This window comes from Etheostoma cragini, chromosome 18 (assembly GCF_013103735.1).
Source record: "Etheostoma cragini isolate CJK2018 chromosome 18, CSU_Ecrag_1.0, whole genome shotgun sequence".
NCBI lineage: Eukaryota > Metazoa > Chordata > Actinopteri > Perciformes > Percidae > Etheostoma > Etheostoma cragini.
In genome coordinates this window covers 22,008,883-22,021,273 of record NC_048424.1, presented here as the reverse complement: position 1 = coordinate 22,021,273, position 12,391 = coordinate 22,008,883, and the positions used below count along the sequence as shown (strand labels likewise).

At 41.4% G+C, this 12,391-nt stretch overlaps 1 protein-coding gene across 2 annotated transcripts in view; it reads right to left on the bottom strand.

The window, feature by feature from the left end:
• Positions 1-12,391, bottom strand: part of lrfn2b (leucine rich repeat and fibronectin type III domain containing 2b) — a 51,571-nt gene that overhangs the window by 11,101 nt on the left and 28,079 nt on the right. For both annotated transcript variants that reach the window (XM_034899908.1, XM_034899909.1), the window contains one exon: positions 875-2,271. In XM_034899908.1, the coding sequence (XP_034755799.1) occupies positions 875-2,265 (1,391 nt within the window). In that variant the 5' untranslated portion in view covers positions 2,266-2,271. The remainder of the gene's footprint in view (positions 1-874; positions 2,272-12,391) is intronic.

Here is a 12,391-nt window from a genome sequence, read left to right as displayed (position 1 = left end):
AAAAAACACCAAACACTGAGCCAAGAACAGCACAGCACTGTGCTTAGTGAGGGAGACATCTGATGATGAAAAGGTGATGAAGAAGGGAAGAGTTGTTTTTACTGCTTTAACAATTTGATGGACAATAGTTTTTTATGGATGGATCCCATGGATGCAGTACTGAATCTCAGTACTTAAGTAAAAGCACAAATAACCAGAGGCATATTTACTTTAGTAATAGTAGAAGTACCACAATGACGACCTTACTTAAGTAGAAAGTAAAAAGTACCTGATTTTGAATGTACTTTAGGTATTAAAAGTAAAAGTACTTGCATAACGATTTATTCTTTTAATATCTAAAAAAAATTAACTCTGCTCTGTCCTCTATGCAAAGAACAGTCCCTAACACACAGAATTCATAGGAAAGTTTCTGATTCTGTAAACACTGTGCCCTGTAAATCAAAATTAAGCAAAATACATCCCTCTTTGTTATGCTTCTCCAAAACGCAACATTTGGTATATTTAGTTTTTTGATTAGCCTCCCATTCAGATGTCATGACTTTTTCCCATCCACGCCATTACCTCCTCATCTTTCTGTAATGACAATGTACTTAGTGCTGAACAAATAGTGAAAAACTCTTGACACAGCAATAATGTCAACTGAAATTGTCAAATTGCATAAGATGCTGCAATTTTTCGAACAAGACCGAAAGTAGTTTCAGACAGCTGATGAAACTGAACAAATGATGAGCCTCAAAGCTGAATGAAGTGAATTGCCATTTCGCATATTCGAAAGCAGGGTCAGAACAGGGCCAAAGTGACTGAGGCTTACTAGGACACTTGACAAAAGCTGTGCTACACTTCATGATTCCTATAAGAATAGATAAGTGTTTACCTGTAGATTAGAACTTCATCATCAGAGCAGTTGTACTGGAGCTGGAACATCTTCACTTTGGGAGCTGATTTGCTCACCGTCCACTTGACCAGTGCTGAAACAGCTGTCACCTCGGTGGCGGACACTGTCCTCTCTGGTTGGCTCTTGGGAGCCCCTTTGCTGATCCTGGTGGTCCCTGTGATATCAGAGAGGCGGGACTTTGGTGGTGCTGGTTGCCCAGTGCCATTACTTAGATGGGGGAGCTGAACGATAGACACATCCACGGAGGCGGTGGACTCCCCAGCCACGTTAGCGGCAATGCAGGTGAAGGTGCCATAGTCCTTGGAGGTGGTGATGGTGATGCTTAGGGTTCCGTTGCTGAACACAGCAGTCCGGGAGGTGTTGCCAAGCAGCCGATCATCAGGGGAGATCCAGTGGATGGCAGGAGAAGGGTCTCCAGTTGCTTCGCACCTTAGGCTGGCTGTCTGGCCCTCCAGGACCAGCATTCTGTGTGTGTGCTGGGTAATAAGAGGTGGATGACACAAAAACTCCTCTTCCTTCACGTTCCAAAAGTAGCGACCCTTAAGGCCAGGAGGGGAGGCACAAGTCTCCAGGTCGTCATCTCTCTCAAGCCTCCGCAGCCACAGCATCTCACAGTTGCAGTGCAGTGGATTCCCACCTAGACTTAGGGACAGCTGGGGAGCATAGGGTGTAGTCAGGATCATTGAGTCCTGGGCACGGGCAAAGATAGGGTCTGGGGGTAGCTTCTGCAAGCGATTTGAGGTCAAGTCCAGTCTCGCCAGCCTTTCCAGGTCAGTGAAAGTGCCCTCTGGAATGAAGTCCAACAGGTTGTGGTCCAGACTAAGCTGGTGCAGGTTAATCATCTGGCGGACTGAGTCCCAGGGCAGAGACACCAGGTTGTTGTAGGAGAGATCCAGATCCTCCAAGGAAGGTGCCAGGTCCTCAAAGGCCTTGTCATGAATGCGGCCAAATTGGTTGTTGTTCATGATGAGGTGCTGCAGATTGACCAAGCCTCGCAAGTCATCGGGGCCTAGCTCCATCAAGCGGTTGTTGTCCAGATGAAGCGAGCGCAGTGTTTCCAAGTCGCCAAAAGAGAAGGGCTGAATGTAGCTGATTGTGTTTCTGGAGAGGGTCAGGTCAACCAGGTCGGTCATGTTGGCAAAGTCCTGTTGCGTAATGCGGAGGATGTAGTTGCCTCCTAGACGGAGCTCAACCGTGCTGCGGTCAATGTCCAGAGGCACGAAAAGAAGGCCTTTGGAGGGACACAATGTCCCAAGGGATTCGGAGAGGTTCTGGCATGCACAGTACTTGGGGCATGCATGGGTGATCATCACTGTGGCTCCCAGGACCAGCAGGCAGCAGATAATGTGGTCCATGGTAAAGTCATACATAGGAACCTGTTTGAGAAACAACAAAAGAAAGAGCTATGAGTTAAGGTAATATACATAAACTGTATCATCAAATTCAGAAATTGAAAAATCCCCCTCTCAAAACTCATGGAATCAGGCGCAAAAGGGTTAAAAGATCCAAGATAGTGCTACATGTCAATCTATGCCCTACCAGAAATCTTAAAATAATTCCCATCTGCTCTATGGGATCAATTTAAGTGTCTTTCTGTCTCATTTGGAAAAAAAAACCTCTGATTCCCACAGGAATTCTTAAACATTTACCTCATCTTCCAAGTTAAAAATATGTTGAACCTGAGAGTTAATCCAGAATCTTTTACGTATGTCACCACATTCCAAGATGTTAGAAAATGTGGTTAATTCATTTCATTACATTTATTTAGGTGGCGCTTTTATCCAAAGTAACTTACAAAAGGGCATTAAACCAAGGTACAACTACAAATGATCAAGAATCAAGTACATCAGCCTTATGAAATATGCTAATCTACTTCAAGTGCTACATTTAGAGACATTAGGAGATAGAGAAATAGTTTTTAATGAGCCGAGGCGCAGTCTGAATGGATGAGGTTGAGTCTACGATGGAAAATTTGAGTTTCTGCTGTCCTAATGTCAACAGGAAGTTCTTTCCACCATTGTGGAACAAGTTAGTTTCATCCATTTCAGTTAGTTGCATCCATAAAAATATGTTACGTTTTGGTTTTAATGGCAAAATGGTTATAAATGGTTTAGTTTCTTCATTACGGTTATTGTTTGTGTTAGCTACCTGGTAGCTAAGCAATTATTGGTCGCTGGAAGCATAACTGAACCACTACTGCAAGTGATCTGCTTGAAGTAGAAACTATGAGATAAAGTTGTTTAAATCCCATATTCACAGGCTGAAATAAGGAATGAGGTTGCAATAACCATGTTTCCACTGGATAGCCTATATAAAGCATTGATATTGACACTATAAACTGTCTATTGTCAATGGCATACATCTTGTATTTGTCTTTTGCAGTTTGTTCTATAATGGAGCCTTTCATTTATCGACCCTAAGGGACACTGGAACCGCCTCTATCTGGGACGCCATGTGACCCAGATCCATTTGTCTTCCAGGTGTAAATAATTCTGCAATCATAATTTAGTTCTGTGATCAGGGGAATACAATGAAACTCAAGTGCAGGGTATTAGACAGCAGGTGCTGGTCAGAGACATGGTGTGAGCTTTAACAGTGGCCACCGGGGGGGGGGGGGGGGGGGGGGGGGGGGGGGGGGGGGGGGGGGACTGTTATAATAAGCTCTATTTTTATGGGACAGCAATACATTAGCATATCTCTGTAGTAAGAAAAAAAAAAGGGCCAATCCAGCATAGTACACATGATGCAGTCTCCTCCCCTGTTACCACACTAGTTCTTGAACCAACACAGCTGCAATGGTATTTATGGGTTTTTGCACATGTGATAATGTCTCTAACATACAGTTTCATAATTTACATAAGCTGCAAATAGAAAAGGTTTCCAACAAGTGCACATTTATACATTATTTCATGGAGTGTCATTATTCAATATTATAATTCAGAACAAACATGCAGACACACAGCATTAAAAACTACTGTGCTTTTCCAATATAAACTGAGATTATCCCTTTTTTCCTTGCTGGCTCACACCCACACATGCATGCACACATCTACATCTGTTCATCCACATACCCTCACAGATGGCGGCACACACCCACACTCAAAATGTCCAAACACACCAAGTACACACCATAGGATTGACAAATATTGTCTGTGATGAATCCTATCTTTGCATTAATTCAAATTCAGGTCTTCTGCCACACAAAGCATCACCTGATACAGTAAAGGTGCTAACGGTCATGATGATGCAGAATATGTCTGCATGCGCCCTGTGAAGGCTCGGAGCTCAGCCACGTCTCAGGTGCATAAAGGCCATCTGAAGCCCTTATTTATGCTTCAAGTCCAATTTCATTTTTTGAGTGTGGAGCAGAGATGTTGTGTCTCTGTACAATGCAGGTTATCCAGTTGGCTGCTCCTCATTTGCATAAAGTTGATTCAGGCTACTTTATTATTACTCGACTACTCTAGCTGTTTTATTATTTGCCTTTTCCCCACTTAGACATTATATCCACATTACTGATGATTATTTATCTAAAATCCAAGTGTAGAGATATTTTGTTAAAGCACCAATATTCAACCCTAGAATATCGACGCAATATTAATATCGAGGTATTTGATCAAGAATATCGTGATATCTGATTTTCTCTCTATTGCCCAGCCCTTAATGAGGTGACATGTTTGGTGTAAAATTTACAGCTCCCCTTTTACCTAACCTTTTTTTTTCTTTTTTATTCAGATAAGGTGGCAACTGCTCCTCATGCTAATTACACACTTCTTTATAATCTTAACTGCTGCCGTTATATCAATGAAATGCATAACTACTTGTGAACTAAAACAAAATCCTAAATTTCTCTTTAAATTAATATCAGATCAACAAAGGGGATATTTCTGCTGTGAAAAAGGACCCCAAAGCACCTGAAAGCCTGTGCGTTTGACACATTGGTACATTGCAAATGACCTGCAAAGTCCTTTAGACTGTGCTCACAGGGCCTGGGGAACACAAATAGAAGTGTTCCATGAGCAGAGCAGTGTTTAGTAAATCATCCGGTCAAAGTCAAGGGCGCTCTGCGGAGGATGGATGGGGGTCGGGGAGTTAGCAAAATGAGATCTCTCCTGACAAGTCAGGCGGAAGGCGGCCACGCAGGTGACTTTCTTATATGTTGAAGAGAGTCAGGACAGCAGTAATCAGGGAAGACCTTGATGTGAACACTCATCACAGCTTCTGACAGACACAGCCAGACCTCAGAGCCCGCCAGGCTCCAGCCTTCATGCCCTGTGTGGCACAGAGGTGGACAGGAAGCTGCAGAATCATTTCACAGCAACACTTAACTTAACACAGGCCAGCCCATACTGTCCCTGTAGAGAGACTTTGAAATGTGGGTCTCTACGTTGTCATGATAACAGTAAATTCAATACTATGTCCATACCATTTTGAAAGATTGAAGTCAATATTGAATTTTCTGAACATTCACAGCTTTCACCGACTGTGTTGTGCAAGCTGAAATTTCATTTCAGCATGAGCTCCAGAGGGTATAGAGTCTGCACAGACAGTAACTCAGTTTGAATGGCAAAGAGAAGAAACGGTGGCAGAACTGACATATCCAAAACCACTGCTGACAACTGACTGCTGCAAAACACTGCCGCAGTCGATGCAACATTAATCTGGAAAGAGAGTCAAATGGGTGAAAAGTGGGAGCAGCGAAACTGCATCCCAGTACACCTGCGCTGGCTGACTAAACTGTTACCAAGCACTAAAACTACATATCAAAACCCTGTCATCACAGCAGATTATTTTTAGATATTGAACTTTATATTTGTATCTATGGCTGTATTGTGGGGTGCCTGGGTAGCTCACCTGGAAAAGCACACGTGGGTTCAGTTCCGACCTGCGACCCTTTCAAGTTAAAGCGGTCCCAACAAGAATATAGGCCTTAAAATGCCACACACACAAAATAAGGCTATATCGGGACTAAGACTGGGTATCATTCAAAAAGGTTCAATACAGGAAATGATACCAATATGTAGACTTTGATACTGGTTCCTGAACGATACCATACGTAGTCTTTCCTGCATGCCTGGTAGAGGTGGGAAAAAAAAGAAAAAAAGAAAATCAATACAGCATAGTAGCCCAATATTTTCAGTCGCAGTATTATAGGTTAGGACAAGCCGTGGGACGTCCTGCGGAGTCAATGGAAGACGCTCAAACAGCGAGACGTCTCAAAAAAAGAGTCTTGCAGCGATGCCGGAGGGACAAAGAAAGACAGGTTGCATCTGCATCGTCATAGCGATGTGTTGATATTGACATTTTTTTTAATCATTTTAGATTGATATGTCGCTATCAGCTGGCACATAAGCAGTTTTCCAACTTGTCCCATATTGATCATGTGTTGGTAGACGGCGCGATCCATTTTGTCTAGCAACACTTTGTTCCCAGATGTTAGCTTGAATGTTGTTCAATTCAGTGCGAAAATGAATGAAACACCTTAAAATGTCTCAAATCAATTTAATAAAGTAATTCATTCACAAAACAGCGTGTGACATCATCCCCACAGGTTTTTAGTGGCTTTAAAGCCGTTGGATGGAAACACACTCACTAGATTTACTCACAGGAGTTTTTTTTTTACTGACCTTCAGATAACTTGATTGACAAGTGGAGGAAACTTAGCTAATGTCTTACCCTGTTCTACCCAAATGAAGTGACACACTAATGAAGCTAAAACACCTTATGGCATTGAATCCTTCACTTAATACCTGCTAATATTCCACAGTGAAAGAATATAAAAGCTTCTGTACTAAAGATATGTTAAATGACTTATACTTTGTGTTTTTTCACCCTATATTCTGCAGCAATGAGGATTTGGGCGTGGGAGGGTTCAGCTCAGATGTGACAATCAGACTTATCACATCCACAGACATAAGATTTAAATGTAAGTCTGCTTGTTGAAACATTTATCTGCAGGAGAGCAGCTACAGAAGCAGGATCGGGCCCTGCTATTTATTCTAATCTCTGAGACATGGCAGACTAGTTCCTATTAGCATTCTGCCACTGCTGGGTTTTGTGAACAGCTCTAAGTAGCTTTTGGGTAGAAAATCTGCCTATCGTCTTCAGAGGGCTGCAGAGTCTGCAAGATGTTACATTGAGTTTGCAGTTTAGCGGATGAATGCAGAGTTCAGAGCTTAATAAAAAATCAGAGTTTAAGTGTTAGCCCGAGAAGGCGTGCCCTGTGAAGCTGTAGTTTAGGTGGTTGGAGGCCGATGTTTAACCCTCATGTTGTCTCGGGTCAAATTGACCCGTTTTCCTATATCAATGTTCTTTTTAATTCCCCAAAATAACATGATTGATTCCACAAAACGCTCTTTGCCAAGTACAAATCTCTACTTTCATTAATTTTGGGGCGTCTTATTCAATTTTATAGTATTTGAAAAACAAATTCTTCTGGAATCTTCTGGAGGCAGATATTGGAGATTTCTATGTTATCTTCAATGTCGGGATGGGTTTAATCATTGACACAACCAATTTTTGTGGTAAAAACGAGTTAAAAACTCATTAAAACCAATTTTTATTTTGGGGGAGTTGTTGACAAACCACAACTTGACCCTGCATAAAGATGCACCACGGAAACCACTCTTATTTTCTGCGCTACTTACATTTTATATTTTAATTTTTTTTTTTTTTTATTGACATTGTAAAGGGGTTGCTTCAATCTTGTTGCCCGGGTACTGCACTTGTGTATAATGACAATAGAGGCATTCTATTATCTTCTAAGATGATTTATTTTTTTCTGTGTAACTGGTCAACGGATTTTTAATAGCCTTTTTTGTTTTTGACATCAGTGTTTGCACAAACAGCGTCAATCACAACCTGACACACACGCACACACACACACACACACGCACACACAACACACACACACACACACATACACACACACACACACACAAATCCCCTCATGCATGCACACTGCCTGTTTCTGAGACATAAGTACTATAATTTGGAAGCTGTCGCTTTCTGCTGCAGTGCCATTTTGAGTTCTCCCGCAAGGCTGCAAGTATTTTTTCTAGTTACACCGATCTCATTTATCACAAGTGACAGGAAGGCGTTTTAATAAGAGCCACTCGGGGTAAAGATCGGCTTATTCAGCTAACTAACAGAAAGAAAACACCGTGGCGGTGATTCCGCAGCCCTGTCACACTCTGGTTTACAGTTCAGATGTGGCTCTGTGTCTGCCCAGCTCTCTCTCTTAGGCAGGTCTTAACCCCGTTTCCAAGAGGCTCTGTTCAAAAGATTAATAATTTCAGTTGGAAGTAGAAGTGACATTATGAAATTGCTTTTCTATTGTCTGGCTAATTAACCTTCTTGCTTAGTGCTCTGAATAGCCACTCGGAGTCCTCTTTGGAGTGACGGCAGTACTATGGGACCACTTTGTTTTCAAAGAACAGACACCAGCGTTTCAACAAAGACTTTCCCCTCCACAGAGTGGCAGGGCTGCGAGCTGCCCTTTATGGCGGAAATTATTCTCAGATATGAATTGGAACGGGATGCTTCGCGATGGCATTTTACATTTTAGACATTCTGCTGACACACAGAGAAACTTCCACAAGTATGACAGCCAAAGAAACTTTAAAGTTCTCACATTATGCTAATTTTCAGGTTCATAATTGTATTTTGAGGTTGTATCGGAATAGGTTTACATGGTTTCATTATGAAAGAACAACATATTTTTGTTGTACTGCACATTGCTGCAGATCCTTTTTTCACCCTGTGTGTTTAGGTCTCTGTTTTAGCTCCAGAGTGAGACATCTCACTTGTTTTATCTTCAGATCCCATCAGCTGGATTACTCTTTCTCCAGCTTTGGTCAGTCCAAGACAAGATTAGCTGGGAGACTTCTTATAGACCAGGGCCACATGTGGAATACCTGCAAAACAGGAACAGGAAGTAGTTATTTTGGAGATTCTGGTCAACTAGTGGCTGTTGGAGCAGTGGTTTTGAGGCCATTGAGAACGGGCTAGTATGCTACGGTTAGCCACCTTGTCTCGGCTAGTTACGTAGAAAGCCGTGCAGATCTCGATTCAGAAACCGGATCTCACTCAAAGCAGCATGGATAGTTTTTCCCCAAGTCTGTATGTGTGTGGAAGCACCAGAAACACAAAATAACCCCCCAAATCTCAGAAAAAGTGATTTTTTCACAATATGGGCCCAGGTTTCAAAATCTTTTCAACAAAAAGTAATATTTCAAAGTCACAAAGACACAAAATAATTGAAATTATGTATTGAGATGATTTGATTTTGTTAAAAATGTATTGGCTTTGTACTTCTTTTGTATTGGCTTTCCTATTTTTATTAAGACCGAATTTGAAGGCTTTCCAAAGCACTGCAGAAGTCTGCAGCTCCATGCTTTCAGGTAATACTGATATAGATATAAAATATGGTCTAATATACTCATAAATCAGGGCCAAAGACAAAAAAAAACATTTGAAGCAAGCAGCACCCTGCTCTTATCTATAAATATGAAAGAGCATCTTCTGTAAGGCAGCAGCAGCCTCTGACCTCTCTGGACTGTAGATCACTGAGCTTCTTGGTCAAGCCTCTCCAGGGACAATAGCTGGAGAGATAACAGACCTCAATGAGAGGAGCCTCCTCAAATGCCAGGGCAGCTGGGTGAAGGGTGAAGGGCAACACACACACACACACACACACACACACACACACACACACACACACACACACACACACCAACGCATTCTCATGAGCGTATGATTAAAAAAATAGTGATACCTACCCATTTGTAGGACCTGTTTGCACTTTATGTATAGTTATACAACTATATAATGATTTTATCTGTGAAAAGCACCTTATCAATACATCTTTTACTTTTTTACTCAATGTTTTGCCTGCTTAATTTACAATGCATTACAATGTAGGATGATGGCAAAACTTCACAGTCACAAAACATTTAAACGTTCGGAAATCTCAAAACAACAAAAGAAACGGACATTCTTCTACTAGAAAGTTATGTTTGATCCGTGGAACACGCCGTTGTTCTTTGAAAGCTGTCCTTGAGGAAACCACTTGACTCTCATTGCTACTGATCATTTGTTGTGAGCAACTCTAAATAAGAACATCAGTTGAATGTCAAAACTTTAAAAATGCAAGTTCAATGAGGCTTCAGGACATTCAAGGGCACAGCAGGCTTCGGCTTTAAGCCATGGCCTGAATACGTATGAACAATACTGTACAAACTGAGTTTGTAGACAAAGTGCAGTGTTGAAGCTACAAACACACTTACAGAGACCCCTATGTACACACACAAAACCCAAACTAAGGTTCTACACTGCACACCATCTGACTTTGATATTCTTTACACTCACCTGCTTCTGATTATTAATGATGTGCCCTGCATTGCTCTGCTGTCAAGAAGGGACTTGTTTGCTTTTCAAGCTATAAGCGAGTCCTAACACACATACATTATGCATGCAGCTCTGCTCATACATCTCAAATCAGATCCTGGACTCGGAGGCCAATCAAGAGGAGCCAGAGAGAGCACAAAAAAGCTGTGTTTGAAAAATTATCTTCCACACGAAACAGTCAGCTACAGTTAACCCAATTTGCCTGCAAGCATCACTCTCTCAGTGCTCTCCTCCACTATCCACTGAGCTGTCCCACCGTGAACACAGTGGCACAATAAAAAAGACTTTTAATGGAACAACTGACCTTGTTATGTATTCTCTTCAGAAATCATCCGAGCTACTGATACCATAAACCTCAACACGGTATACCATATGTTAATTAGGGCTGAAACAATACTCCAAACCCAGGGTTCGGTTTACATAACGATTTTTGACCCACGATTCGCTACTAATCTCGATTCTTTTTTTGGGGGGGGTTCTCAGTAATCGTAATGAAACTTTTTTTCTGCCACATGGCATCATTTTGTCATTGATTACATCCCACTTTGCCACACAGTTATACAACAGAGACCTTATTTATTGATATTGATTGATTTCAGTATCAATCGATCTAACACCAAAGATTCTTTTGTACCTTAAAATTACGTTTCCAAAATCATTTCAGGGGTTTATTAGCTCATTGGAAGGAGACGTTAGAATAATGGTAATGGTAACAGTAATGGACAATTCCGCTCCCAACCTGTAGGGGGAACAAAGGGGAAAAGTGCTTTGGTGCCTGCTGTTTTGACCCCAGTTAACAACTCTGGGCTAACCCACAAATTCACCACAAATTCAGTAATGTTAACTGTAATGTTAGTAATATAATGGTAATTTAGCCAGTTAGCACACCCCTGTCTTCTGCCTCGCTCTCCCGGCGCTGCAAGACTTCAGTCGGGGTGAAAGCTGACAACAGCCCCGGGGACACATCCACAGTCAGCCTTCAGTCAGCTAGCAACCATCCACTATCATCACAGCCCCGGACCGGGGACACATCGATATCTGAGTGTCGGAGTTTTGGTTTTCTTTTCCAAATCGTTACATATCAATCCGTCAAATTTCAGTTTACCATTGAGATCCAGCTGCCTCCAGATAAGCTAATATTAACTCCAGCTGCTGAAAGATATTTCATGAGAAACCCTTGCTCCATTAGTTTTCAGGTTTATTCATTATGTATGTGTGCATTAAATTAACAAGCTTAAACATGCAATTATGCCAAATATATTTCATGAAAATATCAGGAGATATGTTATTTAGTCAGCAGGTGGGCACGATGCAACTCAGCCCCCCATCTCTTATCTCTGCTGCCATCTGGAAGGTAATTCATGGTGTTCTAAGACTTCCAGTATCACAAAACAGCTTGTACCATATATAGAGGATTATTCCTCAGCGCAGAAGGTCCAGGGTTTGTGTCAGACCTGTGACGGTTTTCTACATGTCTCCCCCCTCTTTCTCCTCTTTGATATCTGAGCTTTCCTATCCTTTAGGGTGGAAATGCCCCAAAAACAGTTTCTACCCCAGAGCCGTCAGTGAACTGAACCCAACAAAACACTCAATTTGTGATATTAAAGGCTGTGATTATGGATATTTTAAAAAAAGCACCTGCACTCATAAATATTACTCCTTGGATTAACTTAATTAAATTGTGGGCAAGATTTCCATCCAATACATATATGTAACCCCAACTCAAACTAAGTTCATCCATTCAACAGACTGTTAATCAGTTAGCTTAATTAGTTAATATCAAATAGATACAACAGAATATAAATGAGCGAGCCTAAATCATTTTTTTCTCCAATTAGATACAATAGTATGTCATTGAGTTTCCCTAACTAATATTTATCAAAGTCTGATAAAATGAAATAATTACATTACAGCTCATATGTAGTGTACATAATTATTGAAAAAGATTGGACAACATACGAGCAAGATATTCAAAAGCCTGTGCAATGACTTTATTTTTTAAGGAAACTGCGTGTAATACGGACACAACAACTGGGACATTGTTTTATTTAACTTTTATAAAGAGTGTGGTGACTTTCCCCATCCAGT